General features: G+C 35.6%; 1 protein-coding gene and 1 non-coding gene across 2 annotated transcripts in view; one reads left to right on the top strand and one right to left on the bottom strand.

The window, feature by feature from the left end:
* Positions 1-27,937, top strand: part of POLQ (DNA polymerase theta) — a 143,702-nt gene that overhangs the window by 21,950 nt on the left and 93,815 nt on the right. Inside the window, exons 7-13 of the mRNA XM_053565718.1 lie at positions 2,239-2,386; positions 8,054-8,200; positions 10,262-10,474; positions 14,724-14,866; positions 16,966-17,170; positions 17,502-17,644; positions 27,287-27,480. Coding sequence (XP_053421693.1) covers positions 2,239-2,386; positions 8,054-8,200; positions 10,262-10,474; positions 14,724-14,866; positions 16,966-17,170; positions 17,502-17,644; positions 27,287-27,480 — 1,193 coding nt within the window. The remainder of the gene's footprint in view (positions 1-2,238; positions 2,387-8,053; positions 8,201-10,261; positions 10,475-14,723; positions 14,867-16,965; positions 17,171-17,501; positions 17,645-27,286; positions 27,481-27,937) is intronic.
* LOC128568302 (U6atac minor spliceosomal RNA) lies at positions 1,245-1,371 on the bottom strand. Its single transcript, XR_008375110.1, has one exon. It is a non-coding gene; the product is annotated as a U6atac minor spliceosomal RNA (small nuclear RNA).

Raw genomic sequence — 27,937 nt, 5'->3', positions numbered from 1 at the left:
GATTTGTTTTCCTTTGTATGTTACCTGATACTTTCACCTTACGGTTTTTAGGAGTTCCTTTTTCGTGTTAACTTTGGCCAGTCTGATGCCTCTTGGTGGAGTCTGTGGTGTTTCTCGTATCTGGATTTCCAGATTTCTAGTAATCCGGGAATGCTTTCCCGGTCAGTGTTGTTCGCTCTTGACCTTTGGATTCTTACTCACGTGTCCTTTTTTTAGACCTTCTCTGTTCACCTTATCTAAATTACAGTGTCCCCCATCATGTGGTCTCTATTTCTTTTCCCTGTTTAATTTTTTTCCTTAGCACTTTTCAAAATTGAACGTACTACGTGTTTTACTTATCTTGTTTTTGTTATTATCTCTTCTCGCTGGAAAGGAAATACTATGAGGGTAGAGCTTTCTTTTCTGCTTTGTTTCCTGCTCCTTCCTTAGTTCCTAGAACAATATCTAAAACATAGTTAAATGAGTTAAATGTTTGTTTAAGGGGTGGATGGATGGAGAAATTAATCCTGTTACATTGACATACTTCTAGTCATTGAGCCAATATCTTCCCTTCTTCACATCTCAGCTAAATTATTTTCTCAGAGTAAACCTTCTTTCAGGTCTTTTCTGTCAAATTTGAGTCCTTAAAACATGTAAAACTATTTTATAATACATCTTATGATTGTGTTTTACATTTATTGGTTTAGTACAAATGCTCCTTGACTTATATTGGATGTTACGTTCCAATAAACCCATTATAAGGTGAAAATATTGTAAATTAAAAAAAATGCATTTACTACACCTAACCAACAAAACATCATAATTTAGCTTAGAGCCTACCTTAAATATGCTCAGAACATTTAACGTTAGCTTACAGTTGGGCAGAATCATCTAATGGAAAGTCTATTTTATAGCTTAATGTTGAATATCTCATGTAATTTATTGAATACTATACTGAAAGTGAAAAACAGGATGGTTGCATGAGTACATGAAGTATAATATCTACTGAATGCATGTGGGTTTTTGCATCATTATAAAGTTGAAAAATCTTTTATTATTTTTATTTCAGATTAATATAAGAGCATGTACCATTAGGTTACTTTGTTTGCATTTGTTAGGTAACATCCAGTTGTAGTTGAGTTCTTCACCCAGGGGGAGTGCCATGTACCCCTACGTTGTACCCATTAGGTGGGAGCTTACTGAGTCCTCTCCCTTCTCCCCTCTTCTTGAATTTAATTGTGTTTTTCTCTTGTGTGGTAAGGTTGAAAAAACATAAGTATAACACTGTAGTAGTAGGTGGCAATGCCTTAACCGTATGTGTGTCGTCAGGTCCGAGGGCCTCTTCCATCCTTGTCAAGGGGAGTGCTCAGCTTCTCTCCTTTCATGCAACACAAGTCTAACACTGTAAATTAGGAATTGTCTGTACTTTAATGAGTCTAACCCCTGACTATTAGGACCTTGACTTTCTTTTTTTCTTTTTTTTTGAGACAGAGTCTCACTATGTTGCCCCTCGTTGAATGCTGTGGCATTACAGCTCACAGCAATCTCAAACTCTTAGGCTTAAGTGATTCTCTTGCCTCTGCTTCCCAAGTAGCTGGGACTACAGGTGCCTGCCACAACGCCCAGCTATTTTTTTGTTGTAGTTGTCATTATTGTTTAGCAGGCCTAGGCCGGGTTTGAACCTGACAGCTTTGGTGTATGTGGCTGGCGCCGTACCCACTGAGCCATGGGCACCATTGTAACCCCATTGCCTGAGGGTTATTTACTGAGCTCAATAAATATTAGTTGAATGAATAATAAATATTTCTTTCTCACCTTGCACCATAAAGGGGTTTATTTTTTTCTTCTTGTTTTGTTTTTCTTAGTTTTGTTACTGACTTTGTAACTGTTTTTTTTTTTTTGTAGAGACAGAGTCTCACTTTATGGACCTCGGTAGAGTGCCGTGGCCTCACACAGCTCACAGCAACCTCCAACTCCTGGGCTTAAGCGATTTTCTTGCCTCAGCCTCCCTACAGGCGCCCGCCACAACGCCCGGCTATTTTTTGGTTGCAGTTTGGCCGGGGCCGGGTTTGAACCCACCACCCTTGGTATATGGGGCCAGCGCCTTACCGACTGAGCCACAGGTGCCACCCTGTAACTGGTTTTTATTATACTTTCGAGTAGAAAAATCTTCCCCCTAAAGAAAAATGAGTGATTTTAAACTGATGTGAAAATGTTTTGAAAGTACCACTGGAGTGATTATTTCTCTTTCTTTTTTAGGGCGACGAGGACCATGTTGTTAATTTATGTTATGAGACCATTTGTGATAACCATTCAGTATTACTTTTTTGTCCATCAAAGAAATGGTGTGAGAAGCTGGCAGATACCATTGCCCGAGAGTTTTATAATCTACGCCATCAAGCTCAAGGTGAGTTACAGATGGAAATGAAAGCCTCCATACTTCGTATATTGGCTTGAAAGTAGTTAGTGATTATATTAGCAAAACATAGCTCTCTTTCATCATTGCCACTGCCTGCCCTCTTTTTATAAAGCTGTGCTTTTGTGAATCCAATTCTATCCTGTCCTTATTATGGATAGTGTGTACACATACACACTCAGGCTAATCGGCATCAGACTTTTAGCATACTGGTTTTATACAGGTGTATACTAAGCTCCTTTGTCTGGGATCTGTGGAATTCTAGAGTTTGATCTTTGAAATCCTCAAATTGTATGCAAAACTTTACAAATACATATTCCTGGGAAAAGTGGCCATATCTTTCTTTTTCTTTCCAAAGGAATGTGTGACTAAAAAGAATCATACTAGACATATACGTATATGCACATATACGCACATACGCATTTGTACTGTGTGGGTCCATTTATATATGTGGATTATTTTTAATATATATATGAGAATTTTTTGAAGATTTGTGACAATTTGAAATACTCCCAGATGGGTCGGCACCTGTGGCTCAGCGAGTAAGGCGCTGGCCCCATATACTGAGGGTGGTGGGTTTGAACCTGGCCATGGCCAAACTGCAACAAAATAATAGCTGAGCATTGTGGCAGGTGCCTATAGTCCCAGCTACTCGGGAAGCTGAGGCAAGAGAATTGCCTAAGCCCAAGGAGGTTGCTGTGAGCTGTGACGCTACGGCACTCTACTGAGGGCGATAAAAGTGAGACTCTCTCTAAAAAAAAAAAAAGAAAAACTCACAGATGAACTACATAGCCTCAAAGTAAAAGTTAGATCAAGCCCAATAGGGCTTAAAAAAAGAAAAAGGTATGTAAGTAGTACATAAAATATATGTAGATACAAGTCTGTTTTATATTTACTACCATAAAAATACGCAAAAATCTATCATAAAAAGTTAACATTTATGGCATTATAGCACAGTGGTTATGGTGCCAGCCACATACACCGAAGGTGGCAGTTTTGAACCTGGCTCAGGCTAGCTAAACAACAATGACAACTGAAATAAAAAAAATAAGTGGGCGTTGTAGCAGGCTCCTGTAGTTCCAGCTACTTGGGAGGCTGAGGCAAGAGAATCGCTTGAGCCCAAGAGTTTGAGGTTGCTGTGAGCTGTGATGCCACAGTACTCTACCCAGGGCGACATAGTAAGACTCTTGTCTCAACACACAAAAAGTTAACATTTATTAAAACTTATGCACACAGACACAGACATGGCACCCTTCTCAGTTGAGAGAAATGTAAACAAATGTAAATGAGGCCATATTAAATTTTATACAGCTGTAGTACGTACTGTCCTACTGTATTAATTTCGTAGCCATTTCTCCTGTCGCTATTGTGGTTAGCTTATGTGTTATGAGTGTCCACTTGAAATGCTGAGTGATGCCAATGATTATCTTCTCTTGAGCAGTTCATCTTGCTAGTAAATTGTTATTGTAGTAAATAGTGGTCTTTTGTGGTTATTGCATATTTTTATCGTGTTTAGTGCAATATTGTAAACCCGGAGTTACATGATGGGAACCATAAGAAGTGTCACTGGTGATGCTAGAAGTGCCCCCAATGTGCAAGAAGAGATTGAATTGCTTGGTATGTGCTGTAGATTTAGGTCTGCAGCTGCCATTACTTGCCATTTTAAGATAAATGAAGCTAGCATAAAGACTATTGTAAAGAAAAAAAGAAGGAAATTCATGCAGCTTTTGCGTCAGCTGTGCCAGCAGTTGCAGAAACTTTGTACTTTTTTATAATTTTTAATCTGCAAGTACAACTTCTATGTGGGTAAGGATTGCTATATAAAAGGCATACCTATAGGCGCTAATATGATTTGATGAAAGTAAAGTCATTTTATGACAACTTAAAGGAAAAGGAAAATGGAGGACCTACAGCTGGTGAATTTAATGCCACCAAATGATGACTTGCTAATTTTAAGTGTTTGGTTTGAAAATGTCAAGATAGGCTTGGCACCTGTAGCTCAGTGGCTAGGGTGCCAGCCACATACACTGGAGCTGGCAGGTTCGAATCCAGCCCGGGCCTGCCAAACAACAATGACAGCTGCAACCAAAAAATAGCTGGGCATTGTGGCATGCACCTGTAATCCCAGCTATTTGGGAAGCAGAGGCAAGACAATCGCTTAAGCCCAAGAGTTGGAGGTTCCTATGAGCTGTGACACTACAGCACTCTACCCAGGGCAACAGCTTGAGACTCTGTCTCAAAAAAAGAAAATGCCAAGATAATAGAAAAGCAGCCTCAGCCACCCATGAGGCTGCAGATGAGTTCCCAGGTGCCATTGAGAAAATCACTGAGGGGAATTTTTTTGTTTTTGAGAAACATTTCTAATTGTGTTATTAGTTAACATATGCATGAACAGTAATTAAAATTCAGAGAGAAAACCTTCAAAATAAAACCACGATTTGTAGTCCTACTTACTAAAAATATTTTAAATGTTAATATTCTCATTTAGTTTTTTTGCACTTTTAAAAAAATTTCAGAATATTAGGGGGTATATGTGTTTTGTTTACATATTTTGTATTTTGTATAAATTGAGTCAGAGTTATAAGTGTGCCCCCCACCAAGCAGGTTTTAATGCAGATGAAAGTGCCCTATTCAGGAAAAAAAAATGTCCTCAAAGGACATTTACTAGTAGGGAAGAGAAGCACGCATCAGGATTTAAGGCAAGGAAGGATGGGCTAACTACTGTTTGTTACAAATACAGTTATATTTGTGATAGGACTGTCCTTATCTAAAAAGCTGCTAATCCTTGAAAGGAAAAGATAAACACCAGCAGCCTGCATTTTGCTTGTGCAACCAAAAGTCCTGGACAATGAGTACTCTTTCTCTAGATTGATTCCTTTGATGTTTTATCTCTGAGATCAGAAAGTACCCTGCCAGTTACATTTTAAATTTCTTTTGATATTGGACAGTGCCCCTGGCTTCCAAGAACCCCAATGAGTTTAAAACTGAAGGCATTGAGGGGGTCTCCTTGCCTCCAAACAAATCTCCAACCCAGCCTTTAGGTCAAGGGGTTATAAGGAACTTTAAGGCTTATTATATATGGTACTCTACAGAATGAATTGTCCGTGCTGTGGAAGAGAACCCCAGTGGAACATCATGAAAGTCTGGCAGGATTACACCACTAGAGATGTCATTGTTACAGAAAAAGCTGTGAAGGCCATCAAGCCCAAAATGATAACTTTGTGCTGGGAGAAAATTATCCATGTGTTGTGTGTACCTTCACAGGATTTATAACAGCCAATTGAGGAAATTATGACTGATTGTAGATATGGCAAAAAAAGGTGGAAATGAAGGGTTTTAAATTATGGCTTTTGGAGAATTTAAGAGCTACTAGACACCACACCAGAGGAATTAACAGATGACTTGATGGAGATGAGGGCTTTTGAATGAGTGCCAGATGAAGAGGAAAATGTTGTAATAGAAGCAGTGCCAGAAAACAAATTGATATTAGAAAATCTGGCACAGGTTTTTATTATTCAAGACTGTTTTTGACTTCTTTTACAACATAGACCCTTCTATGATATGGGAACTAAAACTAAAGCAAATGGTGGAAGGATTAGTATTGTACAGAAACATTTTTTAGACAAATGGAAAAAGTCAGGCAGAAATTAACATGTTTCTATAAAGTTACTCTGGTATGCCTGTATCTCCTGCCACCTCTTACATCTCTGAGAAAACAAGACCAACCCCTCCTCTTCCTTTTGCTCACGCCTACATAACATGAAAGTGATGAGGATAAAGACTTTTTTGATGATCTATGTACACTTAATGGATAGTAAAGATTTCCTTTATTATTATTATTTTTTTTACAACCAATACAGGATGTTTTTATAAACACATGTTAATACTTATCAATATATAACATAATACCTTAACACCTTAACTATATAATTGTGCGCATAATTATTAATTATACAATATAGTAATTTATTAATCATGTAATTCTAAAATATAATTTAATGTACAATACATAATATACAAATAAATAAAAAGTTAATTCAATGACATTTCATTAACTAATGTAATATACTGCCTGAAAATAATTCAGGAGAAATTATCATAATCTTCCAACACAAATAATGGGAGAGCAAGATGTACTAAATTAGCAAGCTATCTCTCCACATTATAGTGGAGACTGGTGTGTTTCCCGGGAAGCCTTTTGCTAAAGAACAAATCTAATGTAGTTTTGAGTTTTCTCTCTCTCTTTTTTTTTTCTTTTACTCAGGCTTTCTTGATACACAGACACATTTTCCATCTTTTGCCTTGCCACCGTGTAGCAGCAATCCACATTTGGATCATCTTCTTCAAAAACAGTGTAACTGCTGCTGAAATACGGGCAAACTTTGTCACCCTTGGTAGAGTACTGTGGCATCATAGCTCACAGCAACCTCTAACTCTTGGGCTCAAGCGATTCTCTTGCCTCAGCTTCCTAAGTAGCTGGGATTATAGGCGCCCACAGCCATTTTTTGTTGCAGTTGTCATTGTTGTTTAGCTGACCTGGGCTGGGTTTGAACCTGCCAGCCTCAGTGTATGTGGCTGATGCTGTAACCACTGTGCATCCGGCGCCGACCCTATCCTGGCTATTTTTTATGTTAAAGTGACTTCTTTTGAAATAAAGATAGTAAGATGGTAGTCTTAAAGAATTTTTAATGTCTTTATTAAAACAAAACATTGGTAACTCTCTGTAGATATTCAAAATTTTGATTAAAGTTTACTTAAAATTTAAAAACATAGAATATATTAGAAGTATATTTTTAATTAATTCATATTTTATAATTATTAATTAATAATTAATTATTATGTATAAATTTATTAATACATTAACATTTTAATGTATTAATAAATTAATTAATTCGCATTGTGTTGGTTAATACATTAACATTTTAATGTATTAATAAATTAATTTATACATAATAATTAAAGAAAACTTGTTTATTTATTTATTTTTTGAGACAGAGTCTCATTTTGTCACCCTTGGTAGAGTGCTGTTGCATCATAGTTCACAGCAACCTCAAACTCTTGGGCTTAAGTGATTCGCTTGCCTCAGCCTCCCAAGTAGCTGGGACTACGGGCATCCACCACAGTGCCTAGCTATTTTTAAAGACATGGTCTTGCTCTGGCTCAGGCTGGTCTCAAACCTGTGAGCTCCAATCTATCTGCGTCTCAAACCTGTGAGCTCCAATCTATCTGCGTCAGTGCTAGGATTACAGGCGTGAGCTTCTGCACCTGGCCAAAATACATTTATTTTTATGGAAAGATTTATGAGTTCAAAAATCCAAAAGTCTGGGAAATTCTTTAAGAAGATATGGTTTCTACATAAAAGAAAGTTAATGTTTACTGGGGGACAAGATTACACATAAAAGCAAAATACAGAAGTTGATGTAGATTAGTGGTAAAGAAGCTGTAATAATTTTCACAGAGAATTAGGCTCCTAGGTGGTACTAATACTACTGGTTGGTGAGTGTCAGGCATCAATATTTTAAAAGATTTCTAGGTGATTATAATATAAACTGGTTTCTAAACCATTGCCCTGGTATTTAGCTGATTGTGATTTAGGCAGTGTTTAAAAAGGCCCAGCTGAAGGTGAACGGTGTTGATGAATTTTTTTGTGTGTGACAGGATTGGTAAAACCATCTGAATTCCCACCAGTAATGTTGGAACAAAAAGACCTTCTGGAAGTGTTGGATCAGTTAAGACGTTTGCCTTCAGGACTAGACTCTGTATTACAGAAAACTGTACCATGGGGAGTAGCATTTCACCATGCAGGTATTTCATATTTATAGTGTTATTAAGATATTCTCTCTAAAAATCTTCATACTGTTTTCATTTTAATATTTATATACAATTTATTTCCTGTTAACAATACTTAATATTCTTAGATTTTCTTTTAAGAAATTGTACAGTTAAGATAAAACAAGAGTACAACCAACATGTTTAAGTATATATATATCTTTATATAATAGTCCCTTCCTTATCTGCAGAGGATATGTTACAGACCCCCAGTGGATGCCTGAAACTGTAGATAGTACCTACTGTTAGGTATATAGGTATATATCCTGTATTTTTCCTATATCTATGTACCTTAGTAAAGATTAATTTATTAATTAGGTTCAGCAAGAGATTAATAATAATAATAAAAAACAACAATTATAACACTAGAGTGGCATCACTACTCTTGGTTTTGGGGGCCACTATTAAATAAAATAAGGGTTACTTGACCACAAGCACTGCGATACTAGATCAGGTAACCAAGGTGGCTACTAAGTGACTAACAGGCAGATAGGGATACACTGGACAAAGGGATGATTCACATTGCAAGTGGGGTAGAGCTTGATGCTGGGAGGGTTCATCATGTTACTCAGAAAGGATGCAATTTGAAACTTATGAATTATTTCTAGAATTTTCCATTTTATATTTTTGGACTGCATTTGACCATGGATAACTGAAACTAAAGAAAGTGAAACTGGATAAAGCCTTTCCTCACTAGGGAAATGGATTCTAAAACTGTTGCCTTTTCCTACTTTGTTTCCTTAAAATTTAGATTAGGTTAGAGTGGTCAAGTTTATTTCACTCTGAATATCTCCTTTTATCTCAAAGAGTATTGAAATATTCTTACAAATATATCAAAATATTTTAGAAATTGTCATATTACATTTGAAGAGGGCTAAAAGTACTTCAAAATCAAATGAATACGTGTTGAAAATTACAAAGATTTTGATAGTCATTGAATTATAGAACTTTCAAGAAGTAAGCTGTCCATATCATACCTGTGTGTGCTAAGGATAGGTTTGATGACGTATATCCTTCAAGGTTAGGAATTTAACTCTTTTAATTATTTAATTTTTTTATCATGCTACATATGATTTTAAAATGTATGTAATATACACATATTAAATATATAAATAATATCCCCTGTATTTTCAGGGGTTGTGTTCTAGGACCCCCTAAACCCTATATATACACTGTATTTTTTCCTATACAATTATGTTATAGAAGGCAGTGTGTAAGTGTGGATATATTGGACAAAAGGATGATTCATGTCCTGTGTAGTGTGGTATGCAATTTAAAGCTGAAGAATTATTTTTTTCTAGAATTTTCCATTTAGTATCTTTGGTGGCAGTTGACTGTTGGTAACTAAAATGATGGAAAATGAACCACAGATAAGGATGGGGGGAAACTACTGTATACACACACCAAAAAAAATTGACATTGTATATAACTTATGACGCATACAGAAAAAAATGAACACCCATGTATACAGCAATTTATTTAAATTTAATTTATACACTACAGCCCAGGTTCTTTTACTTTTTAAATAAAATTTAAAATAAGTCAGGTAAGTATATGTTCTATATGCTGTTTTTCAGTTATTCATGTATTCATTTACCAAACATTTATGTCAAACATATTCCTGACCGCTATGCTGGATGGCCCTAAAGATTCTCTGATGAATGAGGTATATACCTACTGTCAAGGAATTCATTGTCTAGAACAGGGGTCAGCAAACTATAGCATGCTGATCAAATCTAGCCTATCCTCTCTTTTTATAAATAAAGTTTTATTGGAACACAGTCATGCTCATTGTTATAATAGAGATTATCTGTTTCACAGGAACAGGGAAAGTTTGCCAACCAATGAGACAGAAGTGTACAAGGGGTAGCAGATTATACTCTTAGATAGACTCTGATTTTTTTGTTTATAGTCATAACTGGTTAAAAAAGTCTTTGAAGGCTTGTAGCAGACTCTCAGATTCATTTTTAAGTGATCAAGTATAGAATTTCCATGGAATAGTAATGAATATGTCATAGCAAACTCCTCCTTTTTTAGGTCTTACCTTTGAAGAGAGGGATATCATTGAAGGAGCCTTCCGTCAAGGTCTCATTCGGGTCTTGGCAGCAACTTCTACTCTTTCTTCAGGGGTAAATTTACCTGCACGTCGTGTGATTATTCGAACCCCAATTTTTGGTGGCCGACCTCTAGATGTTCTTACTTATAAGCAGATGGTTGGTCGTGCTGGCAGGAAAGGAGTAGATACAGTGGGTAAGTAAGTTTGAAGATAATTTTAATAGCATTGCTGAAAGACAGTATTAGTCTACTTGAAATTTGACCAGTGACTGACAACTGGTTTTCCATTATGCTGTAGTTCTATGCAATGAACTAATATTATCGTTTTGAATTCACTTAATATTTATAGTATCAATTATAATTTTCATATATCATCAACTGTTGATTTTTTACAAATGTAGAATTAAGATTTTCTTTTGTATACAATTATATGATTTAATGTTATGCAAGTCATGATTACTTTTTAATGTTAGCTGGAAGATGAGTTTTTTTGTTTTTTTTTGTAGAGACAGAGTCTCACTGTACCGCCCTCCGGTAGAGTGCCGGGGCGTCACACGGCTCACAGCAACCTCTTAACTCTTGGGCTTACGCGATTCTCTTGCCTCAGCCTCCCGAGCACCTGGGACTACAGGCGCCCGCCACAACGCCCAGCTATTTTTTGGTTGCAGTTTGGCCGGGGCTGGGTTTGAACCCGCCATCCTCGGCATATGGGGCCGGCGCCCTACTCACTGAGCCACAGGCGCCGCCCGGAAGATGAGTTTTAATTCCCAGGTATAGTGTACTCTTTAGTGCCTATTAATTTTTATGGCTATTTGTTCAGCCTAGGTAACTGGTCTCAGCGATCAAACAGGGATGCTGAGAGCTGGAAAGTACTCTTTCACACTTTGGCAGTAGGAACTTCATGTGCTGTCTTTTTCTCTCAAAATTTGTCCTGGCTCTGAACATACCCTTTTATTCCTTTTTATTTTCTTAACCTTATCCCAGCAAGTTATGGTAATATTACCAACAATCCAAAGAAAACTTTTATCTTAAGTAATGGGGAAGAGGTTTGTTCGAATTAACTGTTAAAATAGCAGCAAAAGTTATTTCTAATCTGCTACATCATTCTGTGTGTAATTAAATCATTAGCCTTCTGATATTAAAGACCGTTGGAAGGAACGTTCTGGGGAACTTCATCTCTCTTCTCTTTTACATAATTAGCTCCATTATTGTATTAGATATTTAAAAAAACAGGCAAACAGTTTTGTAGCTATGGAGGAGAAACGAGATCTGGGAGAAAAGGTAAAATGTTAATGGGGAAATAGGTGGGATATTTTGGACACAAAAAGCTGGAGAATATATCAAGCAAGTGACTTTTAGTACATCCTCTCTTGTCATATGATGTCTCCAAATACAGTTGATCCTCATTATATATAGATTCCATATATGTGAGTTTGCCCACTTAATAGAATTTATTGAGAACCCCTTAAAAATTGGAAGCCCATTTTATCGAAGAATCAAAGCCTAGAAAACCTTTAAGCAACTCAAAGGGTTTGTTGTCTTGCTACTGTATAGTTGATCCATTTTCTAGGTAAAAAAAAAATTTTTTTTTGAGACAGTTTCACTTTGTCACCCTCGGTAGCGTGCTGTGGTGTCATAGCTCACAGCAACCTCAAACTTTTGGTCTCAAGAGATTTTCTTGCCTCAGTCTCCTGAGTTATTGTTGCAGTTGTTGTTGTTTAGCTGGCCCTGGCCGGGTTCGAACCCGCCAGCCTCGTTGCATGTGGCTGGCACCCTAACCTACACTGAGCTATGGGTGCCGAGCCTAGGTGGTGTATTTTATATGCTTTTTTTTAATTTGGAAATTGACAAATTATAATTACGTATATTTATTGGGTACAAAGTGATGCCATATGTATACAATGTGGAATGACTGGATTAATCTAATTAACCTAACCATCGCCTCAAATATTTATTCTTCCTTTAATGAAATATTGTACTCTTTCACCAGTATCTCCCCATTTCCCCCACTCCATAGCCTCTGGTATTTACCAAAATTCTACTCTCTCCTTTTCTATATCCAATTTTTTTTAGATTCTACGGATGAATTGAGAAAATGTGATATTTGTCTTTTGTGCCAAGCTTATTTCACTTAGCATAATGTGCTCCAGATTCATCCATGTTGTTCTAGACAACGTAATTTTCCTCTTTTTAAGGCCAAGTAGTATTCCATCATGTATATATACACCACATTTTAGTATTTATCTATTGATATACATGTATGTTGATTTTATACCTTGGCTATTGTGAATAGTGCTGCAGTAAATGGCCGAGTAGTATTCCATTATGTATATATATACCACATTTTAGTCATTTATCTATTGATACACATGTATGTTGATTTTATACCTTGGCTATTGTGAATAGTGCTGCAGTAAACGTGGGAGTGCAGAGATCTCTTTGACATACTGATTTCAAATCTTTGGGTATATACACATAAGTGAAATTGCTGGATCATATGTAACTCTGTTTTTAGTTTTTTGAGGAACCTCTATGCTGTTTTTTCATAATGGTCATATTAATTTACATTCCCACTGACAGTATACAAAGGTTCCTTTTCCCATATCCTTGTCAACAATTGTTATCTTCTATCTCTTTCATAATAGCCATTCTGTCAGGTGTAAGGTAATATTTCTTTGTGATTTTAATTTGCATTTCCCTAATGATTAGAGATAGTAAGCATTTTTTTTCATGCATTTGTTGGCCATTATTAAATTTCTATTAGGTCTCTTAATACTGTCTCATTCCAGTAGACTTTCTTCATTTATTTTTCTTTTTGCTTCTCTGAGTGAATAGTTTCAAATATTCTGCCTTTGAGATCACTGATTCTTTCTTCTTTATTGAACCTACTGTTGAAGATTTCTATTGCTTTTTCAGCTCATTCGTTGTATACTTAATTTCTAAAATTTCTATTAAAAAAATTGTTTCGTATTTATTTGTCAAATTTCCCATTTTTTCCATGTATTATTTTCTAAATTTTATTTACTTTTTTATCCATATATCCATGTAGTTCACTGAACTTTTAGCAAATTATTCTGAATCCTTTGTCATTTCATATATACGTAGCTCCTTTTTTTTAGGGTTCATAGATGGAGTTTGTTAGTTTCTTTTGAAGGTGTTATGATCTCTTGATTCTTTGTAATCATGTGTCTTTGTGTTGGTATCTTCATATTTGAGGAGATAGCCATTTCTGGCTTTTACAGGGGTAGACTGTTACTAATTAGTCTAGCTGATGATTCTGGATGGGCTACATGAGGAACCTGTAGCATTAAGGAAACTTGTAACCTTCTTGGTCCTTAAGTGTGGCCTTTGAGTGAATCCAAATTTTACGTAACAAATCCTTTTATTATAAGGGGTGCAGCAGAGAAAGATTAAGTTTTTCTTGCCTCCTTTGGGTGTTTAAAAAGGGACTTTGAAATCAGAAGGCCACAGGTTCCCCCACTCCAGTAGGCAGAAATTGCTTTTGGGATCTCTGGCTAGTTGGGCTATGCTGAATTTGGGTGGGTCTGCTGGTTGGGCTCCACGGGCAGGTAAGACCACTGGCTGAGCTCTGCAATCAGGCAGAGTTGCTGGCTGGGCACTGCATTCCCCTCTAATCAGGCTGGGCTCCAAAGTATAATCCCTGGCCAGGTGGTACCCCTATTTGAGATCTGCACTTGAACAGTGTTTTAAGCTAGGCCTGGAGGTTAGGTAAAGTTGCTGTTCCAGAGGACCAGTACTATGCTTAGAAGAAAAAAACAGATTAACAGGGGAAAAGGCATATAAACTTTATTTTAGGTGAATATTTTAATTTTTATGTACATGGAGGCCTCTGGAAAAAAAAAAATTGAAGACCTAAAAAGCTATTCGACTTGGGGTCTTATATAACATCTTAACAATGAGCAATGAATTGTGAAGAAGTGACAAGACAAAGCAAAAGGTGATTGGGCTTCTAGGGTCAAGAAATTGTGAGATGATAAATATATGGGGGAAGCTAATGGAAGGCAAGGATTATTTTAGTAGTGGGTGTTTGTGCCGACCCATCTCAGTACTGATACTGTCTCCAGTAATGAGGGTTGTTCTCCTAGTATGGGAGGGTGGAGGGGAAACATTTTCACAAAAGGAAGTTGAGTCTTGCTTTTAGGCAGATAGGGAGAGGATAGAGTTCCCAGAAGCTTTCAGCTCAAAATAATCTTTATGGCCTAAAGTGGCCATAAAGTGGCCTATTTTGGGGTATTGGAATATTCTGAATCTCTTCCTGTCCAAAGTTCAAAAAATTAAAAACATTAGCTATCATTTTATTACCACAACAACCACTACCATCTTATCTCTTTTTAAACAAGTAAGACAAATTAAATTCTCCCTAGCAGGTATCTTATGGAAATGTGGGATTTGGGATTTTGTAAATCATGTCTTTCTGTTTTAGGTGAGAGTATCTTAGTTTGTAAGAATTCTGAGAAATCAAAAGGCATGGCTCTCCTTCAGGGATCTCTAAAACCTGTTCGCAGCTGTCTGCAAAGACGAGAAGGAGAAGAAGTAACAGCTAGCATGATACGAGCTATTCTGGAGGTAAGAGAGTTTGCTAAAGGACCATTGGTTCTTGTACACCTGAAGTAAAATTGAAGTGTGTGAAAATCTTACCTTTGGGTTTCTTTATAAGATTATTATACTTATGGTCTTCCAAAGTCTGAATCTATATTTATTTTTATATATATGTGAATTTACGTGTGCAGTTTGAACTACATAGGTCCACTTACTTGTGGATTTTCGTCTGTCTCTGCCATGTCTGAGATAGCAAGACCAACTCCTCCTTTTTCTTCTCTTCAGCCTCCTCAAGTTTATGATGATTTACTTCTACTTAATAGTAAAAGTATTTTCCTTATAATTTTCCTAATAATACTTTCTTTTATATATGGCTTACTTTATTGTATATGTATTATGTAATACATATAACATACAAAATATCTTAATTGACTGTATTATTGACAAGACTTCCAGTCAACAGTAAGCTATTAGCAGTTAAGTTTTTTGGAAGTCAGAAGTTATATGCAGATTTTCAACTTCACTGGGGATTGGTACCCCTAACCCTTATGTTGTTCAGTGGCCAATTGTATATAGCTATCTACATGCTTCTATCTATATTTATATTAATGTGTAATTATTATATTTCTTTGAGTTTAATACAGCTAGTGTTATATCAGTCCGTGTCAACAGTGATTAAAGACTAACTGCCAGATGACTCTTTTTTTTTTTTTTTTATCATTTTTGAATTTAAAGAAAAGGTGATAAAAATGGATCCTATTTTCTCCATCCAGGTAATACCTGTTGACATTAAAATAAAATCAAGATAACACATATACATGACTAGAAGTTTCTGATGATACAGAAAAATCTAAAGTGAAAAATAAAAGCTTCTTCTGTTTAGAGTCCTCAAAGATAACCCCTGTTCAGTGTTTCATGTGTCCATTCAGAAGGCTTTTCTGTGCATGTACCAGAATGCCTTGGTATTCAGTTTGCTACTAGTGCTGGTACTGATACCCATACTCTTTTTTTTCCCCTTCAGCTGTCAGTTTGGATAAAAAAGAAAATACTTGATAATATAGGTAAGGATGTAAAAAGTAGGCATTTTTATACACTACTGAAATTCTTCTGGAGGGTACCTGGGCCATACCTCCTAAAATAAATAATTTACATATCCATTTATCTAGCAATTTCATATCTAAACATCATAACTAGGGGATAAAATATGTGAAATTACATCAAATTACATGTTTGGGAATGTTTGTTACAGCACTATTAGTAATTAGTAAAAATTGGAAAAATCTGTAATACTATTAATGCTAAATAAACTATGGTGAAATGATGCTTTGTGGTTATTAATGAGATAGTTCTGTTTATGATGATTTGATATGTGCCCAATATATATTAAGTGAAAGAAAGCAAGGGGCAAATTAGTATATAAAATAGGATAGTTACAGGAAAAATGATAATCCACAGAACACAACTGACTTTTTTTGCACTATTCCCACTCTTCTGGGTGGGAAATATTGAATAGTAGCATTCCTACATGCTCATATATTTGAGAAGGAAGAATGGAAAGAATTGATTGGTTCACAGACATGAGCCATCACTACCTCTCATTTCTTTTTCTTTTTTTTCTTTTTGAGACAGAATCTCATTCTGTTGCCCAGGCTAGAGTGCTGTGGTATCATCATAGCCCACAGCAAACCTCAAACTCCTGGGTTGAAACAATCCTCTTGCCTCGGCTTCCCAAGTAGTTGGGACTACAGGTACCTGCCAGAACACCCAGCTAATTTTTTTATTTTTAGTGGAGATGGGTTCTTTCTCTCTTCCTCAGGCTGGTCTTGAACTCCTAAACTCAAGCAGTCCTTCCGTCTTGGCCTCCTAGAGTTTTAGGATTACAGGTGTGAGGCACCAACCTCGGTCCATTTTTTTTTTTTTTTAATAACAAAATTAACTACTTTTAAGGAGAACTTTTCATGTTGTCCACAATTATAATGAGTGATGATGGAAGAATTAATAAATAGTCTCTGTATCAAGATTCTGAGACTATTTTAAGAGAATAAAATCACTTTATTTCTTTCATATCAAGAGGGCCTGCATGCCTTATTAAAAATTTATAGAAATTTTCAAATATCTTCTATCAGATAATAGTTGGTGGAGTGGCAAGTACATCGGAAGATATGCAGACTTACGCTTCTTGCACATTTTTGGCTGCAAGTATGAAAGAAGGGAAGCAAGAAATTCAGAGAAATCAAGATTCTGTTCAACTCGGAGCAATCGAAGCCTGTGTGATGTGGCTATTAGAAAACGAATTTATCCAGATGACAGAAGCCAGTGATGGAACAGAAGGTTAAGTGTGATTCCTCAGTTACAGCATACGCGCTTTTTTATCTTTAGTGACTTAGAATGTGTAAGGCTGTTTAGTAAAAGGAAATTGACTCTTCAAGTAGTATAAAAGGACATTGATTTTTCAAGCAGTATATCAAGTTGTTTTTAGTAAGTCAGTGTTGTGTTCCGCAACTTCAATTAATTAGCACAGAACCTGCTTATACATTGTATAAGGTACTATTTGTAAATAAAACCTTTCAGCTGAAAAGGTTAATTATGGCATACAGGAAGATAATTTTTTTTTTATTTTTAACATGTGCTCCCCTATTTTTCCACTCTATGTTCATATCAGGAAAGGTGTATCATCCAACACATCTTGGCTCGGCTACTCTTTCTTCTTCACTTTCTCCAACTGATACTTTAGATATTTTTGCTGACCTTCAAAGAGCAATGAAGGGCTTTGTTTTAGAGAATGACCTTCACATTGTCTATCTGGTAAGTTCTGTTTTCTTAACAATTATATTTTTAAAAATGGGGAGAAAAAATGTATATGAAATCCTGAACATCAAAGATATCTTTCCTAAAAGAACCTCTTTTCTGTTTTCCTTGACTAAGTAATGTTGGGAATGGAGAAGAGATGAGAATTGTTTCAAAGTAATAAGCTAACTGTCCTAGTAATCATTTAATCTATTTTTTCCAGCCTCCTTTCAAAAAAGATTACGGGTAGCTTATAAGAAATATACCTAAGAAGTATATATTTTACAATATAGAAAAGAACAGCAAAGGACAATGGGATACAGGAAATTAAAGATGAGACCATAATTTAAAACTCAAGCAAAAGTTGGTCTATAAACATGCTATTAAGTCATGTACAGTTGCTGTTGCCAACTTTGATTCTGAGATTCTAGCAACTAATTCAAAGAGGGATTAGTCTCAGTATTCATAAAGTAAAAAGCAAAACAAGTTTAGGAAAAGTACTGCATTTCATTAAGAGAAATTTAGTTCTAAAAATACACTTGGGGTCTGAGCATGGTGGCTTATGCCTGTAATTAATCCTAATGCTCTGAGAGGCCAAGGTGGGTGGAATGCCTGAGCTTACGGGTTTGAGACCAGCCTAAGCCAGAGCGAAACCCCGTCTCTAAAACTATCTGAGTGTTATGGAGTCTCAAGCTACTTGGGAGGCTGAGGCAAGAGGATTACTTGAGCCCAAGAGTTTGAGGTTGCTGTGAGCTATGTTGCCACAGCATACTACCAAGGGTGACAAAGTAAGACTCTGTCTCAAAGAAAAGATACTTTGGGACTGATATTGTTGATTAGATCTCTATAATAAAATGCAATAAGAAATTTTAGAAGTTTTTTTACATTGGACAATTCTCTGTAAGTACTATTCCTTCTAACAAAGATTTGATAAGAATTGGATAAAGTAAAAATTTTTTTTTGAGACAGAGTCTCACTTTGTCGCCCTGGGTAGAGTGCCGTGGCATCATAGCTCACCTCAATCTCTTGGGCTTAAGCAATCCTCTTGCCTCAGTTTTTCTATTTTTTTTTTTTTTTTTTTTTAATAGAGACAGAGTCTCACTTTATGGCCCTCAGTAGAGTGCCGTGGCCTCACACAGCTCACAGCAACCTCCAACTCCTGGGCTTCAGCTATTCTCTTGCCTCAGCCTCCCGCTCAGTTTTTCTATTTTTAGTAGAGATGGGGATCTCGCTTTTGCTCAGGCTCGTCTTGAACTCATGAGCTCAAGCAATCCACCCGCCTCGGTTTCCTAGAGTGTTAGGATTATAGGTGTGAGCTCCTGCACCCAGTTGGATAAAGTAGAATTTGAGGTCATGTTATCTGGCAAGAATCTGACCAGAAATAATCATTTTTTTCTCAAAGGGCAGATTTATGCATTTTGATAAGAAAGTCAGGAAAATGGATAAAATTGTAACTCTTGTTAGGATGAAGAAGATTTATCAGGAAATGTTTTAATAAAAAACAGTATATAGTGAGCAAAGGAGAAATGTCTAGAAAATACTAAAGTCTTTTTCCTCAGAAATGTGCATGATAAGTGGGTGATCCTCCTAATGGGCTCAAAATTTTGTGCCGTAGAGTGTGGCTAGGAGGAATCTCAAAGTAGGTTTTATAAATTGTCTATCCTGGCCTTAAAAATAAGTCCCATGTACTTACAGTAATTAAGATTATGGGCTCTGGGATCAGAAACTACCTTAGTTCAACTTTTGGCTTCATCACTTAATAACTGTACAACTTTGAATGAGTATTTAACTTTTCTTAAGATTCCATTTCCTCATTTGTAAAATGGAGATAACAATACTTATCTCAAGGTTGATAGTTTTTGATGAATGTTTCATTTCTTAATAAATATTTTAAAAATATTATTTATTATTTCTAGTAAATTCACTCATAAAATTATATAAAGTCATTTGCCAAATTACCTAACTACCCCTCTTACCTAAAGACTGATGGTAGGAATTGGTGAGCTGAATGCCTTGTCCTTCTCTCACTGTTGGAGCTGTATGCCCTTTGAGAGTTAGTTGTGTTTGTTCCAAAACTTGTTTATGCCATTTTACTTCTGTGAAAATTAGGTTGCTTTGCAAGTTACTTAAAAAAAAAGTACTGATGACAGGAAAGAACCCAGAAGTATACTGCCCAGAGATTATTTTGTAGTTATCTTTAATTTCTAACTTTACTTTACAAAACAAACTAGATTTCTTAGACAATGTGCTGTCCGTATGCTTTAACTCAGAAAACAATAGTAAGTTCTGATCAACAGACTCGTGCTCAGAAGGCCTTGACCCTTGTTCATAATATTGGCAAATAACTATACATTATGCGTTTATGTTTTAAGTTTGTATGCACTATTTAATTTTTTGAATATTTAGAACATTTACATGATCCAAAAGTCAGAACTGTATAAAAAGGAATAGTCAGAGAAGTCTGTCTCTTGTATGTCATTCCCATGTACGTGACTGTTAGCATTCATTTTTTTTTTTTTTTCAGACAGATTCTCACTATGTGGCCTTCAGTAGAGTGCTGTGGCATCACAGCTCACAGCAACCTCAAACTCATGGGTTTAAGCGTTCTCTTGCCTCAGCTTCTCAAGTAGCTGGGACTACAGACACCTGCCACAATGCCCGGCTATTTTTTATTTTTATTTATTATTTTATTTTTTTTTATTGTTAGATCATAGCTGTGTGCATTTGTGCAATTAAGGGATACAATGTGCTGGTTTCATATATAATCTGAAATATTCTCATCAAACTGTTCAACATATCCTTCATGGCATTTTCTTAGTTATTGTATGTAGACATTTGTATTCTGCATTTAGTAGGTTTCGCCTGTACCCATTCTAAGATGCACCGTAGGTGTGGCCCCACCCATTATTTTCCCTCCACCCTGACTTCCCTCCCTCCCTTCCCCTCCCTTGGCCCTTTCCCCATATTCTTGTGCTATAGTTGGGTTATAGCCTTCATATGAAAACTATAAATTAGCTTCATAGTAGGGCTGAGTACATTGGATACTTTTTCTTCCATTCTTGAGATACTTTGCTAGGAAGAATATGTTCCAGCTCCATCCATGTAAGCATGAAAGAGGTAAAGTCTCCATCTTTCTTTAAGGCTTCATAATATTCCATGGTATTCATGTACCACAATTTGCTAGACCATTTGTGGGTCGATGGGCACTTGGGCTTCTTCCATGACTTAGCGATTATGAATTGGGCTGCAATAAACATTCTGGTACAGATGTCTTTGTTATATTGTGATTTTTGGTCTTCTGGGTATATACCTAGTAAAGGAATTATAGGATCAAATGGCAGGTCTATTTTTAGATCTCTAAGTATTCTCCAAACATCCTTCCAAAAGGAACGTATTAGTGTGCATTTCCACCAGCAGTGTAGAAGTATGCCCTTTTCTCTGCATCCACGCCAACATCTCTGGTTTTTGGATTTTGTTATGTGGGCTACTCTTAGTGGGGTTAGGTGATATCTCAAAGTAGTTTTGATTTGCATTTCTCTGATGATTAAGGATGATGAGCCTTTTTTCATGTGTCTGTAGATCATGCGTCTGTCTTCTTTAGAGAAGTTTCTCTTCAAGTCCTTTATGCCTGGCTATTTTTGTTGTTGTTGTAGTTGTCATTGTTGTTTGGCAGGCCCTAGGCTGGGTTTGAACCTGCCAGCTCCAGTGTATATGGCTGGCGCCCTAGCCACTGAGCTTGTATTTTTGATTATAGTTTCAATTTATGTTTTTTATATTATGAGTAAATCTGTACATTTTCCCCCATATGTTGAAGGAATTATCCCACGTTAACTGACTGACATCTTTTTTTATGTTGGAGTGTCTTACTCATGAAAAGAGATGTATTTCTATCTGTCTCAGTTTATTTTTGGGGTTTTTAGGAGTCTTTTGAAGAATTTTTTCTTAGAGATTTTGGGTATTTATGTTTTGAACATCTTTATTATGACACAATTCACATACTATGCCGTTTATAATATACAAGTCAGTGATTTTTAGTATACTCACAGAGTTGTAACATCATCACCAATATGTAGTTTCAGAACATTTTTATCACCCCCCCCAAAAAACCTTGTACCCATTAGCAATCACTCCCAGTTTTCTCCAACCTCCTCATCTCCTCCAGCCCTCGGTAACCATTCATACCCTAAATTTACTTTTCGTTTCTATAGACTTTCCTTATATGTGGTCCTTTATGACTGGTTTCTCATGCTTAGGTAATATTTTCAAGGTTCATCTATGTTATAGTATGTATCAATATTTAAGTCCTTTTTATTTCCTGAATAATATTTCATTATGTGGATGACTACATTTTATCTATGCATTCATCAGCTAAAGGACATTTGGGTCTTTCCACTTTTTGGCCATTATAAATAATGGTGCTGTGAATATTTGTGTACAAGTTTTGGTATGGATTTATGTTTTGAATTCTTTTTGCTATATCCCTAGGAGTGGAATTGCTGGATCACATGATAACGCTTAACATTTTGAGGAACTGCCAAATTCTTTTTCAAAGTGGCTGCATAATTTTATACTCCCATTGACAATGTACAGGGATTCCTATTTTTCCACATCCTGTCTAACGCTTGTCATTATTTGCCCTTTTTTGAATATATCCTAGTGAGTGTGAAAGTTATCTCATTGTGGTTTGGATTTGCATTTCTCTAATGGTTAATGATGTTGAGTGTCATGAGCTTACTGAAATGCCTGTTCATATGTAGTATTTTCTGATCATTTTTAAAATTGAGTGATAAAAATTCAGATACAGGTGTATGTGATTTGTAAATATTTTCTTTTCTGTGTGTTGTCTTTTAGTATTATTGATGATGTCTTTGGAAGCTCAGAAGTTTTAAATTTTGATCTTGTCCTATTATCAATATTTTTTTCCTTTTGATCATACTTCTGGAGTTTTATATATAAGAATCTATTGTGTAACCCACTGTCATAAAGCTTTACTCGTATTTCTTTCTAAGAATTTTGCAGTTTTAGCTCTTATGTTCAAGTGTATGATTCACTTTATTTAGTTTTTCCTCTGGTGCAAAGAAGGGGATTAACGTCTTTCCTTTGCATGTGCATATCCAGGCATCTCAGCATGTTTTGTTGAACACATAATTCTTTTTTCATTGAATTGAAAACCAATTGACTGTAGACTTGAGGGTTTATTTCTGGACTTACAATTTTATTTCATGGTTCCATGTATCTATCCCTATGCTAATGTCATACTATTTTGGTTACTGTAGCTTGGTAGAAAGTTTTGGAATCTGGTAGTGTGAGTCCTCCATCTTTGTTATGTTTATTTAAAATTTTTTTTTAGTTATCCTAGGTCCGTTGCATTTCAGCATGAGTTTTAGGATTAGTTTGTCAATTTCTGCAAAAAAGCCAGCAAAATTTTAATAGATATTGTGTTGAATATGTAGATCAATTTGGGAATATTGTCATTTTAATAATATTAAGTCTTCTGATCCATGTACATGGACTGTCTTTTTAATTTATGTTGTCTTTAATTTTTTAAACAATTTTTATAGTTTTCAGAGTGGAAGTTTTAGACTGCTTTTGTTAAATTTATTCCTAAGTATTTTGCTCTTTGAAACTTTTTTTCCCTGTATTTATTATAAATGGAATTCCTTTCTCAATCTCATTTTCAAAATGTTTACTGAAGTATACTGAAAAAAAATTTTGTTGGTATATTGATCTTGTATCCTGCAACCTATTGAATTTGCTTATTAATTCGAATAGTATTCCCGTCTATTCTTTAGGATTATCTATATACAAGATCATGTCATGTGCAAATGGAGATAGTTTTGCTTCTCTTTTCCAATATGGATGTCTTTTATTTCTGTTTGCCTAATTAACTGTCATGGCTATAAAATGTGGAGGAGAGGCAGATGTGTTGTCTTGTTCCTGATCATAGAGGGAAAGCACTTTGTTTTTCACCATCAAATATGATGTTAGCTGTGGGCTTTTTTGCAGGTTGCCTTTATCAGGTTCCCTTCTGTTTCTGGTTTGTCATGTGTTTTCATCATGAAAGGTAGTGAGATTTTGTCAAGCACTTTTCTGCATCTGTTGAGACCACCATGTCTTTTTTGTTTTATTACTGTTTTACATGTTTTATTACTATTGTCTATTATATTAATTAATTACTGGATATTATAAAAATATTTTTAAAATTTTAGATAATTCTCACTTGTTCATTGTATAATCTTCTTAAATGTTCCTGGATTTGATTTGCTAGTATTTTGTTGAGAATTGTTGCATCTATATTCATGAGATATATTTGTCTGTAATTTTCTTTTCTCATATTATCTTTGTTTGGTTTTGGAGTAATATTAACTTCACGGAATGAATTAGGATGTGTTTCTTCCTCTTCTAGTTTTTTGGAGGAATTCATGAAAGATAGTTGTTAATTCCTGTTTAAGCCTCGGGGAGATTTTACCACTCAAGTCATCTGGACCTGGACTTTTTTTTTGGATTAAATTTGTTGGTCACTAATTAAATCTGTTTACTTGTTATAAGTTTATTTAGATTTTTTTCTTATATCAGTTTGTGTTTCAAGATTTGCTCATTTTATCTAGATTATCTAATTTGTTGGCATTCAGTTGTTCATAATATTTCCCCATAATCTTTTTTATTTCTGTCAATCTGGTAGTGGTGTTCCCTCTTCTACTGATATTTTTTTCCCTCTTCTTCCTGATTTTTTTTCTTTTTTCTTTTTTTTTTGAGACAGAATCTCAGTTTGTTGCCCTCAGTAGAGTGCTGGAGCATCACAGCTCATAGCAACCTCAAACTCTTGGGTTCAAGTGATGCTCTTTCCTTGGCCTCTTGAGTAGCTGAGATTACAGGTGCCTACCACAACACCAGGCTAACTTTTTTAGAGACAGGGTCTTGCTCTTGGCTCAGGCTGGTATTGAACTCCTGAGCTCAAGCAATCCACTTGCCTCAGCCTCTCAGAGTGCTAGAATTATAGGTGTGAGCCACTGCACTCAGTCTCATTCCTGATTTTAGTAATTTGGGTCTTCTCTCTTCATTTCTTGATTAGTCTAGCTAAAAGATTTTCAATTCAATCTTGCCTATTTTTTTTTTTTTTTGGCCAGGGCTGGGTTTGAACCCGCCACCTCCGGCATATGGGACCGGCGCCCTACCCGCTGAGCCACAGGCGCCGCCCAATCTTGCCTATTTTTGTTTAGTTGATTTCCTCTATACTTTTTGTTTTTTTTTACTATTTCTTAAATTTCTGTTCTTTATTATTTTTTTCTTCTTTTGGGTTTACTTAGCACTTCTATTGACAATGTTTTAGGTGGAAGATTAGAATATTGAATTGAGATCTTTCTTTTTTTAATATAGGCATTTACAGCTGTAAATTTCACTCAGAGTACTACTTTCACTACATCTTATTAAGTTTTGGCATATGTTTTCATTTTCCATGTTCACTTATTTTAAGGTCCTTTGTAATTTCTTTGTGATTTCTTGTCTGACCCATTGTTATTTAGTCATGTGTTGTTTAATTTACTCATCGTTAATTTCCAATTTTTTTTTTTGCTATTTCTAATTTTATTCCATTGTCAGAAAACATACTGTGTATGATTTCAATCCTTTTACATTTATGGAGGCTTGTTTTATTGCCTAGTATATGGTCTATCCTGGAGAATGTTCTATCATGTCAGCTCAAGAAAGATATATACTAGACCTTCTGTATCTGTGGGTTCTGCCTCTGTAGATTCAACTTACCAGAGATCGAAAATATTCAAAAAAAGTCTTGGCCAGGCACGGTGGCTCAGGCCTATAATTCTGGCAGCCTAGGAGGCCAAGGCTCAAGGATGGCTTCTTGAGGAGTTCTAGAACATCCTATGCAAGAGACTCTGTTCTACTAAAAAACATAGAAAAATTAGCTGGGTGTTGTGATGGGCACCTGTAGTCCCAGTGACTTGGGAAGCTAAGGCAGGATGATCACTTGAACCCAGGAGTTCTAGGTTGCTGTGAACTCAGCCATGACCCTCCAGCCTGGGGCAACAGTGAGATTCTGTCTTAAAAAGAAAAAAAAAGGGGGGGAGGGCCTTTACTGAACATATATATAGGCTCTTTTTCTTGTCATTCCCTAAACAATACAGTATGATAGCTATTTATATGGCATTTACATAGTATAAGGTATTATAATTAGTGTGGAGATGATTATTCTGTATGGCAGAAGGTACATAATTCATATGAAAATACTATGCCATCTTATATCAGGGACTTAATATCTGATATTTTGGATTTTGGTGTCTGTGGGAGGTCCTAGAACCAATCCCCTATGGATACCAAGGGGCAACTATACATTCTGTACATTGAGAGCAGTGATTGAGTATTGATTTGGGCATGTTTTTCCCTCTGATCTAAATTGTTATTCTAGTTATTGTGGAAAGTGAAGCATTCAAGTTTTCAACTACAGTGGTCAGTGCTTTACCTAAGATTCTTATTTGTTAGGTGTTTTCTTTTTTCTTTCAGTAGTCTGAATATGACATCTCACTGCAGTCTGGTCTCCATTGTTTCTGATAACAAGTTACCTCTTGACCTTATTGGCTTATTGTGCCATTGTTGTTCCTTGATGCTTTCAAGATTTTTTTTTTCTTTAGTTTTTAACATTTTGACTAAGTTGCATCCTGGTGTGGATCTCTTTGCGTTTTATCCTACTTTGAGTTCACTGAGTTTCTTGGATTCCGTGTAGGTTATTGTTTTCACCAAATTTGGAGTATTTTCAGCTATAATTTCTTAAGATAGTTTTTCTGTTCCTATCTATCTTCTTCGGGTACTCTTATTCTTATGTTGGTATATTTAATGTTTGCCTATTTCTTTGATGCTTTGTTCATTTTCCCTTCTTTTTCTCCCCTCTCTTTCATAGTCTCTATCATTTATCTTCAAATTTGCTGGTTCTTTCTTATGCCAGCTTACATATACTATTGAGTTCTCTAGTAAGTTGTTTATTTTAGTTATTGTCTGTTTTAACTATAAAATTTTTGATTGGCTTTTTAAAAATAATCTTTATTCATATTCTCTACTACTTGGTGAGATATTGTCCTTATGCTTTCATTTACTTCTTTAGGAATGGTTTTCTTTTGTTCTTTGACTATATTTATATACTTTAAAGTTTTTGCTTATTCCAATACCTGGACCCTCTCTCAAAGGTGTTTCTTTTGCCTGCTTTTCCACTTCTGTTTGGGCTATACTTTCCTCTTTCTTGTATGTCTCATGGCTTTTTGTTGAATCCTGGACATTTTAGATAATACATCAACTGTGAGAATTGATTCTTCCCTCCCTCCCTTTCTATTTCACTGATTCTTTTTTTGGAAATTATAGAAAGTACTTGAGATGGTAACATAAAGTCAGAATGTTGATATTTGGAATGTCTATGATTAATGACGTGGGTTCTGTAAAATTCAGTTGATGTGTTTAGTGGTCTCTTTTTCTTTTTTTCCTGGCAGTGAGTTATTTGTTAATAAATGATGTTTCCATGTTAATGCAGTATTACCATAGTTAGAAATTTTTCTAAATCCTGAGGCTTTTGGCTAATATGAAGTTTATGTTTATAATTTTGTTTTGATTTTTCATAATGGAGTAGTTTTATCTAATGAATGATGCTTCTTCCTGTAGGTTACACCTATGTTTGAGGATTGGACTGTTATTGATTGGTACCGATTTTTCTGTTTGTGGGAGAAGTTGCCAACTTCTATGAAAAGGGTGGCAGAGCTAGTGGGAGTTGAAGAAGGGTTCTTGGCTCGCTGTGTGAAAGGAAAAGTAGTTGCCAGAACTGAGAGACAGCACCGACAAATGGCCATCCATAAAAGGTAAACATTAAGGACTCTGGACTCTCTAGTATTTAATGCAGTGTTTTGCATACAGTAGGTGTCCAGCTTGTTGTAATCACTTTCATTGTCAATAAAATAAAAACTTTGGCTGACTATTGAAAATTTTTTAATTTTTTGAATTTACTAAATTTGTTGATATTTTAGTTTCATTCTACAATACAGCTTATAGTTTAGCCGTCATTATATGTAAAGTTGTTTTAAAATAGATTGTTTAATTATTTCTTTTTTGTAAAGAAGGTGTGAATCAGAAGAACTGCCAACTTATTGTGGCTTTATTTGGGGTATGTTTTGTGTCATCTTTAGAAGTGATTTATTACCAGTAGGAAACTGCTTAAAGAAAAAGATTCAGGTGGGGAAATTGTAAGGCTTTTAGCTTTTTGAAATATAATGAAATTATTTTTCTTAAAGCATTATCTCTATTTAAAATAGTCAAGTA

The sequence above is a fragment of the Nycticebus coucang genome, chromosome 16 (genome assembly GCF_027406575.1).
Source record: "Nycticebus coucang isolate mNycCou1 chromosome 16, mNycCou1.pri, whole genome shotgun sequence".
NCBI classification, from domain to species: domain Eukaryota; kingdom Metazoa; phylum Chordata; class Mammalia; order Primates; family Lorisidae; genus Nycticebus; species Nycticebus coucang.
Note: the sequence above shows the minus strand (reverse complement) of the source record. Positions and strands in the feature narration are given on the sequence as shown.